The sequence below is a fragment of the Zalophus californianus genome, chromosome 13 (genome assembly GCF_009762305.2).
Source record: "Zalophus californianus isolate mZalCal1 chromosome 13, mZalCal1.pri.v2, whole genome shotgun sequence".
NCBI classification, from domain to species: Eukaryota; Metazoa; Chordata; class Mammalia; order Carnivora; family Otariidae; genus Zalophus; species Zalophus californianus.
Genome location: NC_045607.1, coordinates 12,334,454 through 12,356,820, shown reverse-complemented (window position 1 = coordinate 12,356,820; position 22,367 = coordinate 12,334,454). Strand labels below are relative to the sequence as shown.

General features: G+C 39.5%; 2 protein-coding genes and 1 pseudogene across 2 annotated transcripts; 2 read left to right on the top strand and 1 right to left on the bottom strand.

The window, feature by feature from the left end:
• The first annotated feature begins 1,038 nt into the window (after window positions 1-1,038).
• Window positions 1,039-5,684, top strand: LOC113934337 (annotated as a pseudogene).
• A 5,160-nt stretch (window positions 5,685-10,844) lies between these two features.
• On the top strand, window positions 10,845-12,638 carry LOC118356174 (olfactory receptor 50-like). Its single transcript, XM_035723467.1, is given in 4 exon segments — window positions 10,845-10,971; window positions 11,628-11,665; window positions 11,668-12,313; window positions 12,316-12,638. Coding segments are annotated over 4 exon segments (1,134 nt in total).
• Window positions 12,639-18,163: 5,525 nt separating this feature from the next.
• LOC113934336 (olfactory receptor 1J1-like) lies at window positions 18,164-19,105 on the bottom strand. The gene has a single exon (XM_027615135.1). The coding sequence runs from the start codon at window positions 19,103-19,105 to the stop codon at window positions 18,164-18,166; it is 942 nt and encodes a 313-aa protein (XP_027470936.1).
• Window positions 19,106-22,367: the final 3,262 nt, after the last annotated feature.

Sequence of the window (22,367 nt, the reverse complement as noted above, 5' to 3'; positions counted from 1 at the left end):
AGAGATGGAGAACTGAAGTGAGATTTATTTCTTGGCAAAAAAGATGAACATGCACTAAGTCAAGTTCCAGCAGGAAATTTACCCCCAGTGATAGGAAATGAACTCAGGAACTCCTCTGAGAGTGTGAGCACTCAGACAGGTTAACCCAAGTTTTAGATCAGCTACTTGGTCCTTCGTGCTGACCATCTCATTCTGTTGTTTCATAAAATCCTTGAATTTGACCCTGGTTTTATTTGGATACTTATCCTGTTATAAAAATAATCACTAAAACTTTGTGTGTTTATTGTATGCAGGACTGTACTTGGATACTAATGTGTATGGAATTAGAATTCTCTTATTAACTTCTACAAATGTGTGATATTGGTATCTTTACATAACAGAAGCATCACATGAGGCCAAGACAGATTTAGCTCCACAAGTCATACAGCTAGCAAGTGGTGGAATCGGAATCTCAACAGGAACCCTCTGAATGTAGACCCATACCTTCAGTCTGTCCTCTGTCAGGTGTTCTCTCAAGGGTCAGCATCCTGGGGGAAGATGGCTCGGGTGTCCCATTTATTCTTATATTTCTAGTTAGTAGTACCATGCCAGGAACATAGTTGGTTAAAAACAAATAAGAATGATTTTGCTCTTGGGGCACCTGCGTGGCTCGGTTGGTTAAGCATCTGACTCTTGATTTCAGCTTAGATCACGATCTCAGGGTTGTAGGATGGAGCCCTGTGTCAGGTTCCACGCTGGATGTGGAGCCTGCTTGAGATTCTATCTCCCTCTCTCTCTGACCCTCTCTCTCTATCCCTCCCCTCCCTCCCCCTCTCTAAAAAAAATGATTTTTTCTGGTTTCCACTAAAAGGAATCATGTTGGGCATTGAGGGTCGGTCTTGTGCTTTGGCGACACTAGGGGATGACAGAAAGTCAGGCAGGTTTTTTGTTGTTGTTGTTTTTTTAGGACAAAATAAGAAACCCCATTGTGTCTATTAACAACTTCCAAAGTCTCTGACATTTCCCTATTCCTTCACTGCCAGTACACAAAAGAGGAGCATGAGGCTGGAGAACCAGAGCAGCGTGTCCCAGTTCCTCCTCCTGGGGCTCCCCATCCAGCCAGAGCATCAGGGTGTTCTTTGCCCTGTTCCTGGGCATGTACCTGGCCACGGTGCTAGGGAAGCTGCTCATCACCCTGCTCATGAGGCTGGATTCTCGCCTCCACACCCTCATGTACTTCTTCCTCAGCCACTTGGCCCTCCCTGATGTTTCCTTTTCATCTGTCACCATCCCTAAGATGCTGATAAACATGCATACTTGGGATCAATCCATCCCCTATGCAGGGTGTGTAACACAGATGTATTTTTTCATATTTTTTGGCTGTATTGATAATCTCCTTCTTGCAGTGATGGCATTTGACAGGTATGTGGCCATCTGCCATCCTCTATACTACACTACCATCATGCAAGAAAACTATGTATCTCACTAGTGGCTGTGTCCTGGTTATTCTCGTGTAGCAGTGCAATGTCTCACACTCTCAGCCTGGCCCGGCTGTCCTTCTGCGCTGGTAACACTATCCCACATTTCTTTTTTTTTTTTTAATTTTTTATTGTTATGTTAATCACCATACATTACATCATTAGTTCTTGATGTAGTGTTCCATGATTCATTGTTTGTGCATAACACCCAGTGCTCCACACAGACTGTGCCCTCTTTAATATCCATCACCAGGCTAACCCATCCCCCCACCCCCCTCCCCTCTAGAACCCTCAGTTTGTTTTTCAGAGTCCATCGTCTCTCATGGTTCATCTCCCCCTCCGACTTACTCCCCTTCGTTCTTCCCCTCCTGCTATCTTCTTCTTTTTCTTTTTTCTTAACATATGTTGCATTATTTGTTTCAGAAGTACAGATCTGTGATTCAACAGTCTTGCACAATTCACAGCGCTCACCATAGCACATACCCTCCCCAATGTCTATCACCCAGCGACCACATCCCTCCCACCCCTCACCACTCCAGCAACACTCAGTTTGTTTCCTGAGATTAAGAATTCCTCATATCAGTGAGGTCATATGATACATGTCTTTCTCTGAATGACTTATTTCACTCAGCATAACACCCTCCAGTTCCATCCACAACGTTGCAAATGGCAAGATCTCATTCCTTTTGATGGCTGCATAAGATTCCATTGTGTATATATACCACTTCTTCTTTATCCATTCATCTGTCGATGGACATCTTGGCTCTTTCCACAGTTTGGCTATTGTGGATATTGCTGCTATAAACATTGGGGTAGACGTACCCCTTCGGATCCCTACATTTGTATCTTTGGAGTAAATACCCAGTAATGCAATTGCTGGATCATATGGTAGCTCTATTTTCAACTGTTTGAGGAAGCTCCATACTGTTTTCCAGAGGGGTTGCACCAGCTTGCATTCCCACCAACAGTGTAGGAGGGTTCCCCTTTCTCTGCATCCTCGCCAACATCTGTCGTTTCCTGACTTGTTAATTTTAGCCATTCTGACTGGTGTGAGGTGGTATCTCATTGAGGTTTTGATTTGGATTTCCCTGATGCTGAGTGATGTTGAGCACTTTTTCATGTGTCTGTTGGCCATTTGGATGTCTTCTTTGGAAAAATGTCTGTTCATGTCTTCTGCCCATTTCTGGATTGGATCATTTGTTCTTTGGGTGTTGAGTTGGATAAGTGCTTTATAGATTTTGGATATTAGCCCTTTATCTGATATGTCATTTGCAAATATTTTCTCCCATTCTGTCAGTTGTCTTTTGGTTTTGTGGACTGTTTCTTTTGCTGTGCAAAAGCTTTTTATCTTGATGAAATCCCAATTGTTCATTTTTGCCCTTCCTTCCCTTGCCTTTGGCGATGTTTCTCGGAAGAAGTTGCTGCGGTTGAGGTCAAAGAGGTTGCTGCCTGTGTTCTCCTTTAGGATTTGGATGGACTCCTGTCTCACGTTTAGGTCTTTCAACCATTTGGAGTCTATTTTTGTGTGTGGTGTAAGGAAATGGTCCAGTTTCATTCTTCTGCATGTGGCTGTCCCATTTTCCCAACACCATTTGTTGAAGAGACTGTCTTTTTGCCATTGGACATTCTTTCCTGCTTTGTCAAAGATGAGTTGACCATAGAGTTGAGGGTCCATTTCTGGGCTCTCGATTCTGTTCCATTGATCGATGTGTCTGTTTTTGTGCCAGTACCATACTGTCTTGATGATGACAGCTTTGTAATAGAGCTGGAAGTCCGGAATTGTGATGCCGCCAGCTTTGCTTTTCCTTTTCAAGATTCCTCTGGCTATTCGGGGTCTCTTCTGGTTCCATACAAATTTTAGGATGATTTGTTCCATTTCTTTGAAAAAAGTGAATGGTATTTTGATGGGGATTGCTTTGAATGTGTAGATTGCTCTAGGTAGCATTGACATCTTCCACAATGTTTGTTCTTCCAGTCCATGAGCATGGAACGTTTTTCCCTTTCTTTGTGTCTTCCTCAATTACTTTCATGAGTATTTTATAGTTGTCTGAGTACAGATCCTTTGCCTCTTTGGTTAGATTTATTCCTAGGTATCTTATGGTTTTGGGCGCAATTGTAAATGGGATCGACTCCTTGATTTTTCTCTCTTCTGTCTTGTTGTTGGTGTATAGGAATGCCACTGATTTCTGTGCATTGATTTTATATCCTGCTACTTTACTGAATTCCTTTATGAGTTCTAGCAGTTTTGGGGTGGAGTCTTTTGGGTTTTCCACATACAGTATCATATCATCTGCAGAGAGTGAGAGTTTGACTTCCTCTTTGCCGATTTGGATGCCTTTGATTTCTTTTTGTTGTCTGATTGCTGTGGCTAGGACTTCTAATACTATGTTGAATAGCAATGGTGATAGTGGACATCCCTGCCGCGTTCCTGACCTTAGGGGAAAAGCTCTCAGCTTTTCCCCATTGAGAATGATATTCACTGTAGGTTTTTCATAGATGGCTTTTATGATATTGAGGTATGTACCCTCTATCCCTATACTCTGAAGAGTTTGGATCAAGGAAGGATGCTGTACTTTGTCAAATGCTTTTTCTGCATCTATTGAGAGGATCATATGATTCTTGTTCTTTCTTTTGTTAATGTATTGTATCACGTTGATTGATTTGTGGATGTTGAACCAACCTTGCAGCCCAGGGATAAATCCCACTTGGTCATGGTGAATAGTCCTTTTAATGTACTGTTGGATCCTATTGGCTACTATTTTGGTGAGAATTTTTGCATCCATGTTCATCAAGGATATTGGTCTGTAATTCTCCTTTTTGATGGGGTCTTTGTCTGGTTTGGGGATCAAGGTAATGGTGGCCTCATAAAATGAGTTTGGAAGTTTTCCTTCCGTTTCTATTTTTTGGAACAATTTCGGGAGAATAGGTATTAATTCTTCTTTAAATGTCTGGTAGAATTCCCCTGGGAAGCCATCTGGCCCTGGGCTTTTGTTTGTTGGGAGATTTTTGATGACTGCCTCAATTTCCTTAGTGGTTATAGGTCTGTTCAGGTTTTCTATTTCTTCCTGGTTCAGTTTTGGTAGTTGATACATCTCTAGGAATGCACCTATTTCTTCCAGGTTATCTAATTTGCTGGCATAGAGTTGCTCATAATATGTTCTTAGAATTGTTTGTATTTCTTTGGTGTTGGTTGTGATCTCTCCTCTTTCATTCATGATTTTGTGGATTTGGGTCATTTCTCTTTTCTTTTGATAAGTCTGGCCAGGGGTTTATCAATCTTGTTAATTCTTTCAAAGAACCAGCTCCTAGTTTCGTTGGTCTGTTCTACTGTTCTTTTGGTTTCTATTCCATTGATTTCTGCTCTGAACTTTATTATTTCTCTTCTCCTGCTGGGTTTAGGCTTTATTTGCTGTTCTTTCTCCAACTCTTTTAGGTGTAGAGTTAGGTTGTGTATTTGAGACCTTTCTTGTTTCTTGAGAAAGGCTTGTATTGCTATATACTTTCCTCTCAGGACTGCCTTTGCTGTATGCCAAAGATTTTGAACAGTTGTGTTTTCATTTTCATTGGTTTCCATGAATTTTTTAAATTCTTCTTTAATTTCCTGGTTGACCCATTCATTCTTTAGTAGGATGCTCTTTAGCCTCCATGTATTTGAGTTCTTTCCGACTTTCCTCTTGTGATTGAGTTCTAGTTTCAAAGCACTGTGGTCTGAAAATATGCAGGGAATAACCCCAATCTTTTGGTACCAGTTGAGACCTGATTTGTGACCTAGGATGTGATCAATTCTGGAGAATGTTCCATGGGCACTATCCCAGATTTCTTTTGTGATCTTGCTGCTCTGCTCAAATTGTCCTGCTCTGACACTTCCATCATTGAGCTGGTCATCCTCACTGTGGGGCACTGGGAATCATCATACCACTGACTGGCATCCTGGTCTCTTACGTCCATATTGGGGTCTCCATCCTGAGCGTTCCCTCTACCAAGGAATCTGTAAAGCCTTGTCCATCTGTGGCTCCCACCTCTCTGTGGAATTTCTATTCTATGGGACAATTATGGTTCTGTACATTTTCCCATCATCAAACAACCCCAATGACAAAGACATAATTGCTTCAGTGATGTACACAGTGGTCACCCCCATGCTGAACCCGTTTATCCAGCCTGAGGAACAGGGACATGAAAGGGGCTCTGGGGAGACTTTTCAGGAGGGAAATCTTTTTCTCCAAGTGAAAATCAACTCACCTGCTCGGTTCTTAGTTCACCAAATGGCACTGTTAGACATTCCTCTTTGGAATACTATGCAGAGGACCATCCTTGTTGCTCGCACCCACCCCACTTTCCTGTTTCCAGGTGACTGCCTTAACAGTTCTTCCTGCTTGCTCTTCCAAAACCCAGTGAGTTCATTTAAACTTCCAGTCACAGACACATCAAGAGATATTTGCTGTAACCATCTGTGTACTGTGAACCAACTTCTTTTTCGCTTTATTTTATGCCTCTTTATGTTTCCGTAAGCCTTGGGTTTTGGCACATACAGAAGCACCATTATCTCAATTGTCTTCAAAGCACCAAACTTATAAATCAGGAGTGGGAATTATCCTTAACAATTACAGTATTGTCTTATATTCATGAATACACACAAAAAATCCATGCTTTCCTCTTTAAGGAAAAAGACATTTGACTGCAAATTTATTTATTTGGATCTGTCAGGCATTTTTAAAAGCTGTATCTTCTCATTCTTTACATTTCTGATGCCTGTGTTGGAGAATTTTGGAAATGTCAAATGTGATGTGGTTTGGAAAGGTCAAGTCTTTATGTAGACCTCATATGAATTTGTATCAGATGTTTATGAATCTTAGTGGTGTAGATAATTAGAATACTTTTAAATAGTTGTATAAAAATTAATGATAATTCATATTTTAGCAATTTGCTCCTTAGTTTCACTCTCAATTCTGAAAACATTTTTTCTTTCTTTTTTTATTATGTTATGTTACCATACAGTACATTTTTTTTCTAGAGTTACAAAATCTCAATTTAGCTACAAAGCTTAAGATAGGGAACTTCAGAATGCTGGTTTACCAAATGGAGTAGCTGACTAGTTAAATGCTTCTTACAGTTTTCCCAAATCTAAACATAATACAAAACTTCTGGCAGATGATTCTAATGTGCAGCTGAGGTTGAGAACACTTGGATTAAGTGATTCAGGGCAACACATGTAACTGAATCAACTGAAAATAAACAACTACACCTATGCTGAGAACTGTTATAGGTAACTGATATGATATAACCCAGGAGGAAAATCCTGCCAAAATTTTCCAACACAGATTAAAGAACCTCTTCTTAAAAGCCTTGTAGATAATGAAACGTGGACCAACTACAAAGTATCATTCCTTCATGACACATTGGAATAGAGCAGATATCACTCTGATCTCCCATCCTTTAGATTGTGATTGGGTGGAAAAAGCTTACTCTTCTGAAGGAAGATGCTCTGAGAAAATGAAGATGAAGGAAAACAGTCTTTCCATGTTAAATTTTGTTGTGAGATAGACTTGTGTGGAAAGTCTTCCCTGGTGTGAAGATTGTTTCAATTAAGATAATGAGGGAAAGGTCTCAATGGAAATATCTCTGTTGTCCAAGAGGACTCCTGCTTATTTCTTATTTCTTTGCTTTCACTTACAGTTTTATTGGGATGTAATTGACATACAGTTTTTAAGGATTCAACTTAATGTATTATGATGTATATGTGTGAAGCCATCACCACAATCAATATAACCAACATATCCATCACCCTTAAAAGTCACCCTGAAAAGTTTCCTCATATGCTTTTGTAAGGCTGCCCTGCTTTCCCTTATTCTTGATAATAGTAATGGGTGCCTTTTCTCTCTTTTTTTTTCTTAATCAGTCTGGTTTATCACTTTTATACTTTTTTCTCAAATAACCGACTTTTGGTGTTACTGCTATTATATTTTTTCTGTTTTTTTTTGTTTCACTGATTTCTGCTTTTCTTTTTATTGTTTCCTACTATACTTACTATATTTCCCTACTTTGAGTTTAATTTGCTCTTCTCTTTCTAGTTTCTTTCTTTTTCTTTTCTTTTTTTTTCTTTTTACAGACTTTATCTATTTATTTGACAGAGAGAGAGAGTTAGCGAGAGCAGGAACATAAGCAGGGGGAGTGGGAGAGGGAGAAGCAGGCTTCCCGCAGAGCAGGGAGCACAATGCGGGGCTCGATTCCAGGACCCTGGGATCATGACCAGAGCTGAAGGCAGATGCTTAACGACTGAGCTACCCAGGCGCCCCTCTTTCTAGTTTCTTAAGGTGAAATTTTAGGTGACTGATAGGAAACCTTCATTTTTTTTTCTAATACAGGCATTTAGTGCTATAAATTTCCCTCTAAGCTATCCTGTTGGTTTGTCTTACAAATTTTAATATGTCCTGTTCTCATTTTGAAAGTATTGTCAGTTGGAAGTATTTTCTAAGTTTCCTTTGATTTTTTTCCTTGACCTATGGCTTATTTTTTAAATTTATTTTTAATTTTTTAATTATGTTCAGTTAGCCAACATATCTTTAGTTTTTGATGTAGTGTTCCATGATTCATTGTTTGCATATAACACCCAGTGCTCCATTCAACACGTGCCCTCTTTAATACCCATCCTCAGGCTAACCCATCCCCCCACCCCCCTCCCCTCTAGAACCCTCAGTTTGTTTCTCAGAGTCCATAGTCTCTCATGGTTCGTCTCTCCCTCCAATTCCCCCCCCTTCATTTTTCCCTTCCTACTAGCTTCTTCTTCTTCTTCTTTTTTTTTTTTTTAACATATAATGTATTATTTGTTTCAGAGGTACAGGGTCTGTGATTCAACAGTCTTATACAATTCACAGCACTCACCATAGCACATACCCTCCCCAATGTCCATCACCCAGCCACCCCATCCCTCCCACCCCCACCACTCCAGCAACCCTCAGTTTGTTTCCTGAGATTAAGAATTCCTCATATCAGTGAGATCATATGATACGTAAGTCAATCAGAGAAAGACATGTATCAGATTGATTTTTAATGCGAAACAGAACAAATAATAACACTCACGAATATTCATATATCTTCACCTCCAATAACAAGCACATGATATTTTCTACCTGGCTTCAAAGTGGAGCTGGAGATGTGTGAAATAAACTTGGAATCAGTTTTGTAAGAGAGGTACTAAGAAGTTAGTGGAAAACATTTCTTGAATGGTTATTCTACGGTACATTATGCCCAAGAGAATACTGACTCCACAGGTTTTGGGCAGGAGATCAAGATTTATAGAAAGTGCATTCCATTCCTCAAGGTCTAGTTTAGGTGATAGGATATAAAAAGTCCCTTGATCTTTTGTGCTGGGAGTAAAGTAGAGTATTTCTGGTGTTCTTGGAATAACATGGAATTCAGAAAGAAGAGACTCTGGCTAATACACTCAAGCACCAGTTTGGTTTGTTAAAGACTCCGAATTTGAGAAGGCAAAAAGCTTTGTGAATCACCAAGTTCCTAGTAGCTGCTTTGTGCTTATTATCATCATTCCTCCAAGGTGAACTCTCCTATTCCTCCTAGCAATAGTTCTTCCCTCATGGGAACCAAAGGCAATGAAGCAATTATATCTTGTTTGTTTCTAGCTTGGAGCTGGTGGTGGGGAGATCTCCCCTCCCACACCCCTTGGGTCCTCTCCATTATTTGTAAAGCTACAACCCATGCCCATTGCTCAGGGGTTGTGAACAAGTGTATATCACCATATATATTTAATTTCGTTTTGAACTGATAATTCTTCTCCCCATTGCAATGCATCTTTGAGACCCTCAGAGACTCCACTTGCTTCGTTGTATTCTGTGTCTTCTAAAGAGAAAAGAAAGAACCTTCCCACACCTTCTGACTGATGGTATATGTGCTCATCAATTAAGAGACAATGTCAGAGCAGGAGTAGAATTTATATTCAGTAGCACAATTGCGTATGCGTGTGTGTGTGTCCAGTGTGTGCTACTGATCCCCAACATGGCTCTACTCCCCTCACACCAGAGTATAATAGACAGCTCCATGTAGAATAATTTATCTCTGAGGATTCTCTATCTAATTTTTCAGAGGATAGTGAGAAATATGTATCTCCTGCTTATATTTCATTCCCCCATTGAGTCTTACTGGTTTTTTCCTCCAAATTTTATCCCAGTTAACTCATCTCCTCTGCCATGATTCAGGTGTAAGTAGGTGTTATTTTGTACCTGAACTATGCCAATAGCCTCCTGTTAGATTCTTGCTGACACTCTTGCCTTGCTATAATCTGTTCTTTATGCAGTAGCCAGCATACTATTTAAAATTTTTCTTTCACTCTTTACTTAAACTTTTCCATGGGTGTTCTGTTGCTCTGAGGATAGAATCAAAACTTTTGGTTATACAGAAAAAGATTTATATAATATGGCTCCTTAGATAATTCTCCAACTCCATAACTTTCCCATGCTGACCATGCTCCTGAATTTTCTCTGTTCCTCAAACACCATAGTCCTGTCCTCTCCAAATATTTAACTAGAATGTCCATTTTGTAATCTTCACATGAAAAGCTCTTATAATTCAGGGATCCTTTTAAAGAACCCATAAAAACAGGTTTCCTCACCACCTTAGCCTCTTTTAATTCAACAGTATCTATTAAAATGGTGAAAAAACTAACGATGTACTATATGTTGGCTAACTGAACATAATAACTAAAAAATGGTGAAAAAATATATATCCTCCAAATCCATTTCTGTGAATTTCTGTTACAGATATGTATGCTAATATGAAAATGGCATATGAACAATATTATTAATAAAACATTGTTGGAAATAGAAAAATATTAGAAACAACTTAAATGTCCAGCCGACAGCTAGTTAGCACTTTCATTGTGAAAAACTGATTTATTATTAACATGGTAATGGCTAGAAACACTGAATGTGTGATTCATCTCAGGTAACATATTAAATTAACAGGATTTTTAATGTAGTGGGCTGAAGAATGTAGAAATTTTAGAGATAATTTCAGTCACATTGGGAGAACTGGTACATAATGTAAACTTCAGTTAAGCCCCAAGATGAATGTGGGTCCTATGGTGAGACACTTGCTTAGCTCTCAGAGAAAAAGACCTTTAGATTGAGTAAGTCTTTAGATAGTATGTGAATTCTATTTTTTAGCAGACAGACCATCATGTTCCCTTTCCCTATCATTTTGTGAGTGTTCACATGGGCAGGTCTAAGACTAACTGACCTGAAGAAGAAAGAGAGAGAAATGATAGTGTTAGCAAATGATAAGAAGTGTTAGAATATGGCAAGAAAAAATCGGTTAGGAATCACTGGCCTAAAACCTAGGTTAGGAACTGTGACAAAGAAGGTTATTTGGTAACCTATGTTGGATAAACACTTACAAAAAGTTTATCCTTTGGCAGATCCAGGATATGACTGGAAAAGCCAAAGTATTTCCTGGCATTCTGAGAACTGGCATAAAAGCAATCTGGTTAGAACTCAGGGAATAGGTGAGACTTTGGAAGAGAAATGGACTCCTAACTCCCCACATTGCATGAAAATTTCTTTAGCAAAAATGATGACAGAAACAGGAATAGGAAAGAATTTTTTAAAGAAAGGACTGATGGCTATATTATAAGGTATGTCACTAGATAGATCTATGTTACCAACAAAGATTCTTGTCCTAAATGACCTTGCCTTGAAGAGGTTACATATGATGTTTCCACCAAGCCTCCAGATCTTGATTTCAGGAGATCCACAGCAGCCCTTGGGGTTGTCTTGTCTTGACCCAATCCATGGAGATAAAATATTAGCCAAAGCACATATGAGAGGCATGGGGAAGGTTAAGAAAGGCCAAAAGACCAATTGGAGAGCCTCTACTTGCCTTTCCAGTAACTGTTTACTGACTTAGACTTGCACCCTAATTTCTTAATCTCAAATTTCTATCATGAACTCCTGGAATCCTCAAGTTTGAGCCTGATCTGGTCTGATTATCATTCTGATGTTTGAAGTTTCCTCTAAAAGAGATCGTGTTGGTTTCTAGGTGGATACATAATATCCTGATGTCAGACCATCACTAGCCCATTAGTGGAGCAAAAAGCATGAGCTATTCAGGTTAAAATTCATGTACTGACTAATTCAAAACCATGTTTCCATAATGTGATAGTCACAATGATTTCTCATTCTTTCACATATCCATCTTTTTCCCCCCATCTCCAGCAAAAGAGAAGAAGAGCATGAAGAGGGATAATCAGAGCAGTGTGTCTGAGTTCCTCCTCCTGGGCCTCCCCATCTGGCCAGAGGAGCAGGGCATATACTATACTCTTTGCCTGATCATATACCTGCCCACGGTGCTGGGGAACCTGCGCATCATCCTGCTCATCAGGCTGGACTCTCGCCTCCACACCCCCATGGACTTCTTCCTCAGCCACTTGGCCTTCACTGACATCTCTTTCTCATCAGTCACAGCTCCAAAGATGCTCATGAATATGCAGACACAGAGTCAATCCATCTCATATGGTGGATGCATTTCCCAGGTGTATTTCTTCTTATTTTGGGGGGATCTTGACAGCTTCCTTCTCACATCAATGGCCTATGACAGGTACGTGGCCATCTGTCACCCCCTCCACTATACCACCATCATGAGTCAGAGCCTGTGTTTCCTGCTAGTAATTGTGTCCTGGGTCCTACCCTGTGCTAGTGCCCTTTTGCATACCCTCCTCCTGGCTCGTCTCTCTTTCTGTGGAGACAACACTCTCCCCCACTTCTTCTGTGACCTTTCTGCCTTGCTTAAGCTCTCCAGCTCAGATACCACAGTCAATGATCTGGTTATCATCACTGTAGGGGGGGTCGTCATTACCTGCCATTCATATACATCCTGGTCTCTTATGGCTGCATCGGGGCTACTATCCTGAGGGTGCCCTCGACCAAAGGAATCTGCAAAGCTTTGTCAACTTGTGGCTCTCACCTCTCTGTTGTGTCTCTGTACTATGGGGCAGTTATTGGACTGTACTTCTTCCCCTCATCCAATAACTCCAATGACAAGGATGTCATTGTGGCCATATTGTACACTCTGGTCACTCCCATGCTAAATCCCTTTATCTACAGTCTGAGGAATCGGGATATGAAAGGAGCTCTGGGACATCTACTCAGTAGAGGAATATTTTCACCATGTTGAGCACTGTTTTCCCTACTAATTAGACATAAGACCTGTTCCATCCTGCACATGCAATGTGAGCATCCTTTCCTCTTTGAGTAGCTGATTTTTAGTGAATCTTGTGGCACTCTTCAGTTCTGTTTCAGCTTGGACTTAGTTTTCTTCTCTGATTAGTTTCCTTGTTCATTTTAGAGTCATAGGAAAAAACATACCTGCACGACCATCTTTTCTTAAAGGAAGAACATCAGGAAACCTAGACCTGAAGTGAACTTAGGCAGTACTTCAGTGTAGTTTAATCCAAATATATCTGAATTTTTTTTAAAGATTTTATTTATTTATTTGAGAGAGAGAATGAGATAGAGGGAGAGAGCATGAGAGGGGGGAGGGTCAGAGGGAGAAGCAGACTCCCTGCTGAGCAGGGAGCCCGATACGGGACTCGATCCCGGGACTCCAGGATCATGACCTGAGCCGAAGGCAGTCACTTAACCAACTGAGCCACCCAGGCGCCCCCAAATATATCTGAATTTTTTTAAAAAGCACATCTCTGTCCCACGTACATACATATAGTGTCCTATGTTTTCATCTGAAATGTTCACTTTGCTTTCAGTCCTTGAGAAATTACCTCTACTCAAGGCAGATATAACTAAGTAATTTCACAGCTAGAAGCTTATAATTGTGACAAATATTTCCATATTCATTACTTCATTTAATCCTGGTAATTGATATAAAGGAGGAAATTCATATTAAGAGATGCTTAGTAAGTAGCCCAGTGACACAAAACTAGCAATGTTTAGTAGAGGTGGTACTTAAAATGCTGTATGTGTGAAGTCAAATCCTGAGTTCTTTAAATCACTTGAATATTTTTCAAACTTGAGTAATATTTTTACCCATTTTACTGGAAATTTTATTTAAACTTTAAAAAATATGGAGATAGCATACAAAAAGCATATATGGCATATATATGGCTTAAATTTATATGTATATATACATGGTATGTTATATATATGAATATGTGTGTATGTGTTTATACACATGTGACATATAATCACACTTTAAGGAATAATATTAAAAGAAATGTTCATTTAACAATCTCTAGGCTTAAGTAGTAAGACGTTCTAGTGAACTAACAATATTGTTGAAGCCCCTTGTCTCCTCTGCAACTGTATCTTCCTCTCCTGTTGCAAGTGCCCAATAATTTTTATGTAGATACCCATTAAGTGTGTGTATATGTATTCATACGTATATGTCCTAATGTTCATACTGTTTTGTTAGAGTACTGGGGCTATGGATTATTATTACTTTCTTCTTTATATTTTTCAGTATTGTTTGATTTTTTGATGGTATGTATTAGTTTTATAACTGTAGGCGGGGTGGTCATTACCCGGCCATTCATATGCATCCTGGTCTCTTATGGCCACATTGGGGCCACTATCCTGAGGGTCCCCTTGGCCAATTAATTAAAATATTCTTTTAATTTTGACTCTTTAACTTCCAAAAAAGAAAAAAGAAAGTACCCAATGTTTTTAATATTTCAATATTCTCTTACTTTTATTTAAAGCTTTAACACATCTGTAGTGCTCCTTCAATTTAGCTTGCTCTAGAACTGCATATAAATGAAATAAATAGTCTAGGTGTGAGGTCAAATCCTGAGTTCTTTAAATCACTTGAATATTTTTCAAGGTTTTGCCTTTGTTGTCTGATATCATCCTTGTTAAATTCATCCATATTTTATTACATTCCACTGTGAAACTATCACACACTTGTTTGTTCTAGTTTTATGGCTATTTTGTTTGTTTTCAGCATTCTGCTATTAAGAGAAATGATGCTACAAACACTCTTATACATCATCTAGCACATTATGCAAGAGATTCTATAAATTATATACCCAGAAGAATTACTGGATTGTAGGCATGTGATGTTCCACTCAACTATCACAACTAAACTCTTCTATAAAGTAGTTGTATCAAGAAGCCAGGCTGAAAAGGCTACATACTGTATGATTCCAACTATATGACACTCTGGAGATGGCAAACTATAGAGCCAACAAAAGATCAGTGATTACCAGGGTTCAGGGCTTGATGAAGAGAAAGGTAAATACATAGAGCAAAGGGGATTTTTAGGGCAGTGAAACTATTCTGTATGATGCTATAACAGTGGAAATACATCATTATACATTTATCAAAAACACAAAAAACTATACAACACAAAGAGTGAACTCTAGTGTAAACTATGGACTTTAGTTAATAATACATTAATGTTGGTTCAATCATTACAGAAGTTCCAAACTGATGCAAGATGCTAATAACAGGGCAAACTGGGCAGGGGTGGGAATGAAGCATATAGTAACTTTATGCTTACTTTTTCTGTAAACCTAAAACTGCTCTAAGAAATAAAGCCTATTAATTTTTTAAAGTTATTAAATTTAAATTTCCATTTCTTGAGTATGAGAGTTCCTATTACTTTACTTTTTCAACAACAACAGATTTCTTAATTTTTGCGACTCCAGTGAAGAGAAAATGGTATCTCGTTGTGGTTTTACTTTCAATTTCTCTGACTATTTATGAAGTAGAGCATCTTAACCTATGCTTACTGGATATTTGTGACAGAGATGGCTGGCTATCCACGAAAAATTCATGACCTTCTTCTCAAGTGTGAAGTTGTCAGTCGGAGACTGCTGCCACATTCCCTGCTAATCTAAGTGCTAATCTATGTGGCACATTCTGGCCAGAATTTTAAAGAAACATCTGTGTTTTCTCCCCTATTGTCTGACAGAAAATTAACTGCTGCCCTGAGAGATAACTGAACCTGGTTCTCAAATTACTGCATAGTGAAATGCCATCAACCTGCTAGAAGACCCACATTGGACCTATTACAGCAGCCATCATTATCCTTATCGGTACAAAATTTCTTTTGTGTAATACATGATAATGTATTTTCCCTGCTTTTCTATTGGATTGTTTCTCTTCTATTTATTGCATTGTCAGACGGACTTCATATAATCTGGAAATTAATCCTTTGTCAGTTGTGTATGTTGCAAATGTCTTCCATTATTAGAAGCTTGTTAGCTTTTTAAATTATCTATCAATGTCTTAATTTTAATGTGATTAAAGTCATTAATACATTATTTTATGATTTGTGTCCTTGACTTTAAGTGCTTCCTTGAGAAAGTCACCTTGAAAATGGCAATCACTCTATTTTATAGACAATGAGGAAGGGATTTGGCATCAGGAAAAGTGCGGAGGCTGTGGAATGATAGATTCAGATTTCGTGTCAGAGGGAACATCTTGAATTTACATAAATAGTAAAAATACCCCAGTGGAACCCCCTCTAGAACCATCTACTGCAGATAATTCAGTGTTAGGTGGGTCCACCCTTACTCTTGTTCAAAGGATAAAGTTGTTCAGCAAAATAACCTACAAGACTGATAATGGTTCTATAGTGTCGGTGTCAGAGTAAATGTCCTTCAAACTCAAATATATTACCATCATTCAACACACACACACTTTATGACTGACAGCTAATATGTAAGGCATTGTTCAAAGTATGGGGGACGTTTGTGACCTTGGGGAAAAAAAGAAGCCAGTTGAGTTTCTAGAGGGAAACCCGTACCCCTGACCTAATTAATACTGTGCAATAATAAGCTGAGCTACATGTCATCAGAATAGAAAAACAGAATATCAATAGTATCTGCTTTGATGACAATTCAACAGGATCCAGTTTTTACAGCACTTTAGAGATTTCCATCCCCCACTGAGGCTTTGTACTGGCACTGGCTAGTAAATCATGTGATTCTCAAGGTGGTTTAAACCAAGTATGTCTGGATTTTTAAAAACAAAACAAAACAAAAAAACCACTTCCCTGTCTCAGAGACTCCCAGGCTGCCTTCCCACACAACCCCTGTGATATAGCTAAAGTATATTTCTTCTTGGGATTGCTTCCCCTCAGAGCCCCTGGTTTTGTGGTGGTACATTCCCTACAGATCTCTTACTCTCTCTGAGTTTCCTAGACTTGCTCATGGTCTTCTTGGGGAGAACTGAACATGGCTTCCCACCAGTTCTCTCTCTCACATAACCCACCTATAGTCCATAGGAACCTTTTTTTTTTTAATTGAAATATAGTTGACATATTATGTTACATTAGTTTCAGGTGTACAGCATAGTGATTCCACACATAGGAAACATTTTTGCTTTTATTGCCCCACCATGAAAAGAAGTGAAGGAATTTCTCAAGCATAATTCTATTCCATAATTCCAATTCCCCCTCCCCCTCCCCATTTCATCTTTCCTATTGCTCTTGTTCTCATCAAAGTAAGAGATACGTATTAAATTCTCTAAATGGTTCTTTTGAAGCTTCTCCCACTAAGCTTGAAGTGAGGAGGAAAGCACCTCCTTGTCTGTTGAGAGGATTTGGCGTTCACCGTGTAGCTTTCTCAAAAAAAGTCCCCACCACTTTATGAGAACCTCTCATAGCTAGCTCTTAGCACTTTTTAGACCCATGTCTACATTGAGAGGCTCATGAGTTATGAGTATTGGGCATTTCCTATAAACATCTACATTTTGTGACTTACAACTCACTTTGGCATCTGGTGTCTATCAAATCTTGGTACCTCAGTTGAAACTTCCAGTTTAACATCCTGAACGTGCTGTTCCCTCTTCCTGTGATCACCAGAACAAGATAGAACTTTATGTGTCTGATTAATTCTGATTTGTTAAGGTAAAGCAGCACCTTCTCTGGGGGAGTCTTTCATATCCTCTGCCACTAGACTGAGCTAATTATTCCTCCCAAGGACACAGTGTTCCATATAAACAATTATATTCCTTGCAGACAGCAAGATTCAAATCTTCTTTCACTAACTCTGATGTTAAGATTTTTTTGAGCATGAGTTTTGCCAAAATATTTATTTGAGTATGAGTTTTCTCAAAATATCTCTTAGGGTTGTTGTCAGAATTAAATTAGATGATTTTAATGCAGCTTAGACCAGTACCTGAGACAACTGAGGTGACATTTATTTTGTTGCTGAATATCTGTGCATGTTTGGGAAGAAAGAGCATGTGGGTTGTATTCCTGAAGGACAAGAAAGCAGTGTGTTAATTATTATGTAAGGAAAGTAAAATTTACTATATTCTTCTTGGAAGTTCTAGAAGGGCTCAGAGTCCCTGAATACCTGGATGTCTGAGTGAAGAAGGAGACATATCATCAAAATGGAAAATTCCTTAGAAATGTATGCATGAAAGACCAAATATATTTTATAACAATCCAAAAATTTGGGGAAAGCTCAGCCCCAATGGCTTCCATTTGATGATACCAGCCAAAGTGATACAGCACCTTCAAAGTATTTTCTGATCCCATTATCCAAGAAAAGAGCAAATTAAGTCCTATAGGGCATGTCCCATTTTACTAGTCTCCCTAACAGGTGCAAGGATAATGTCAGCAAAGTATTTCTATGTGACACTGTGGAAAGAAGACAAGTAAGCTTTAGGTACAGTAATTTGTATTTACATGTAATTGAGGAAATAAGATCATATGGATATTTTAAAATAAAACTATCAGTTGAAAGAATATGTTTTCTTACTCAAGAGTTTTCTCAAGGCCACTTTCATGTCTTTATTTCTCAGGCTATAAATGAAGGGGTTCAACATGGGAGTGAACACTGTGTACATCAATGAAGCAATTATGTTCTTGATGTTGGTGTTGTTGGATGAGGGAAGAAAATATAGACCAATAATTGCCCCATAGTAGAGAGTCACCACTGAGAGATGTGATCCACAAGTGGACAAGGCTTTGCAGATGCCCTTGGTAGAAGGAACCTGGAGGATGGTGGTCCCAATATGGCCATAAGAAACCACAATGCATAAGAATGGAAGCATAATGGCTGTTAATCCTGCAGTAAAGATCACCAATTGGTTGAGGGAAGTGTCTGAGCAGGACAATTCGAGCAGGGCAGCAAGGTCACAGAAGAAGTGGGGGATGGTGTGGTCAGCACAGAAGGACAGCCGAGCTAGGAGGAGAGTATGCAAAAGAGCACAAGCACAAGCAATGACCCAGGACCCAACCACCAGCGTGACACAAATGCTCTGACTCATGATGATGGTATAATGCAAAGGGTGGCAGACGGCCACATACCTGTCATAGGCCATTGAAGTGATCAGGAAACTGTCTAAATCAGCAAAGAGTATGAAAAAATATGTTTGTGAAATGCACCCTGCATAAGGAATGGATTTGTACTTAGTATGCATGTTCATGAGCATCTTTGGGACAGTGACAGATGAGAACACAATATCAGAGAAGGCCAAGTGGCTGAGGAAGAAGTACATGGGGGTGTGGAGGCGAGAGTCCAGCCTGATGAGCAGGATGATGAGCAGGTTCCCCAGCACCGTGGTCAGGTACATGCCCAGGAACAGGGCGAAGAACATACCCTGCTGCTCTGGCCGGATGGGGAGCCCCAGGAGGAGGAACTGGGACATGCTGCTCTGGTTCTCCCTCCTCATGCTGGTATATCAGCTGAAGGGTACCAGTGAGAAAACTGAAAGGAAAATGTGGAATATTTCTGGATAAAAAAGTGATCACTGTGGCATAGTACAACAAAGAGGTTCTTTTGATTTAGGAATGTCTTCATTCATATTTTCTTACATTTGAGGCATATTTTGCTGGATAAATGTAGAAAATATGTATATTTAGGATATGTAACCACTTTCTCAATCGGTGCCAGTCTCTGCAAATTATAATACAGACAGTTAATGTTTATTGAATGTGGTCCTTGTGCACTATTCAAATAGCTCATGTATAGTAACTGATTCAACAGTCTTAAGTATATGAGTGAGGGAGGTACCATTGTTATTTCCACTTTTCAGATGGGCTAGCTGAGGCAGACATTCTCAAAGTCACTGAGGTAAGAAAAGGACTGGCTGGGATTTGGACTCCAGACTTTGTTCTCTGGAAGCAGAATAAATTACTTGACATCAGAAATCTCATTGCCCATGGGGCACCTGGGAAACTCAGTTGGTTAAGCATCTGACTCTTGATTTTCGCTCAGGTCATGATCTCAGGGTCATGAGATTGAGCCACACTCAGTGTGGAGTCTGCTTGAGATTCTCTCTCCCTCTTCCTCTCCCCGCCTCCCTGCTCAAGATCTCTCTCTCTCTAAAATAAGTAAATAAAATCTTAAAAAAAGAAATCTCATTGCCCTTCATAATTTTGTGTGTAGTGATCTGTTTAATTCTTCATCCTCTGCTTCTTGACACATTCCGTGATTACTGCTGATTTGTTCATTGGCTGTAGACCCAGAATCTATCATAGATAATTAATGAATACACAATATAAATTTGTTCTAATAAAATATGTCACATTCAGTTAAATTCATCACAGTATCCTCTTAAGAAACTTACACCAGGCCTGTTCAAGACCTAGGTTTCATCCTAATAATCCTGGGGTCCCATGTTATTTAGTTGCCACATGGTATCACACTCAAAGAAGTATGATCTAAAAGCCAAATGTAATTTTTAAAAGGAATTCTAATCTTTTCAGTGTCTCTAAAGTAGCCTGTAAGAGATTTATTTCCTAACCTAAATCAATATTTATCAAAATATCTATGTGTTTTTTTTTTTAAAGAGAAGGCAGGGATTCACTACAACATATCAAAGCTTATTGTAAAGGTATATTGATTACAACAAAATGTATCTTTACAAAGATAAACTAATACAACAATGGAGGAAAACAGAGAGCCTAGAAACAGATGTGTTTATGATGAGGACTTGGCCTCACCATTGCTTTGTCAACTGGATCTGGAAGGCAACCATGTACCACCAGACTTGGATCCCCCACCCCCAAATGAGTGAAAGGAAGAGTGTAATCATGAACCATTTTAATCTAGTAGTTGAAAATTCATGTTGGATATCAGATAAAGGGCTGGTATCCAGAATCTATAAGGAACTTATCCAACTCAACACCCAAAGAACAAATAATCCAATCAAGAAATGGGCAGAAGATATGAACAGACATTTTTCCAAAGAAGACATCCAAATGGCCAACAGACACAGTTGCTCAAGTGCTCAACATCGCTCGGCATCAGGGAAATCCAAATCAAAACCTCAATGAGATACCACCTCACACCCGTCAGAATGGCTAAAATTAACAAGTCAGGAAACGACAGATGTGGCGGGGATGTGGAGAAAGGGGAACCCTCCTACACTGTTGGTGGGAATGCAAGCTGGTGCAACCCCTCTGGAAAACAGTATGGAGGTTCCTCAAACAGTTGAAAATAGAGCTACCCTATGACCCAGCAATTGCACTACTGGGTATTTACCCCAAAGATACAAATGTAGGGATCCGAAGGGGTACGTGCACCCCAATGTTTATAGCAGCAATGTCCACAATAGCCAAACTTGGAAAGAGCCAAGATGTCCATCGACAGATGAATGGATAAAGAAGTGGTATATATCTACAATGGAATATTATGCAGCCATCAAAAGGAATGAGATCTTGCCATTTGCGACGACGTGGATGGAACTGGAGGGTGTTATGCTGAGTGAAATAAGTCAATCAGAGAAAGACATGTATCATATGACCTCACTGATATGAGGAATTCTTAATCTCAGGAAACAAACTGAGTGTTGCTGGAGTGGTGGGGGGGTGAGAGGGATGGGGTCGCTGGGTGGTAGACATTGGGTAGGGTATGTGCTATGGTGAGCGCTGTGAATTGTGTAAGACTGTTGAATCACAGATCTGTACTTCTGAAACAAATAATGCAACATATGTTAAGAAAAAAGAAAAAGAAGAAGATAGCAGGAGGGGAAGAATGAAGGGGAGTAAGTCGGAGGGGGAGACAAACCATGAGAGATGATGGACTCTGAAAAACAAACTGAGGGTTCTAGAGGGGAGGAGGGTAGAGGGATGGGTTAGCCTGGTGATGGGTATTAAAGAGGGCACATTCTGCATGGAGCACTGGGTGTTATGCACAAACAATGAATCATGGAACACTACATCAAAAACTAATGATGTAATATATGGTGATTAACATAACAATAAAAAAATTTTAAGAAAAGAAAATTCATGTTGGACAATAACTTTCAAAGGCAACAGCAAAGGGAGCCAACTCACTCACTGTAATGTCTGGAACCAGATATCAAATCAGAATATTTATGAATGGTTTTCTATTAGGTATCCCAGAAATAGGTGAAAGGGAGTTTTCTACTTAGTCCTAGAAGCAGAAGCCTCTAGGCTTTCTGCACAGATTCCAGCACTTTGGACCCAACCTTGACCCCAACATCTTCATGGACTGTGGAAAATGAATGACAGAACACTCTAATTTACTTGAGATTCTTCAAATGATCTGGGTCAGTTTTTCTTGGGGGAACATGCAGAACTATGCCTATGTAGTGTGATTTCCAGAACAACATTGACACTTCCACATCCCCACCCAAAATACCACACTGAATAGGCTGCTGGTACTTGAAATTCATTCAGCAAGAAAAAAAAAGGCTTTAAGTTCCCAACTAAAGTAAATATTCCTGGAAGAGAAATTCCCATGGCCAACCCTCTCACTGAGATGGGATGGCTGGGAGCCATTCATATTTGGGGACCAGGTTTGGATGGCAGAACAAGGGCACTGACCTCCTCAGACAAAGTGAGGACAGGAGAAGGTTGGGGATTACAGGCAGAATGAAGGTAGAGCTTGCAGACAAAGAACAAATTCACCATCTTTGCTGTTGGGCTGCTGTAAGGCTAAAAACAGTCACATTGTTAATAAAATCT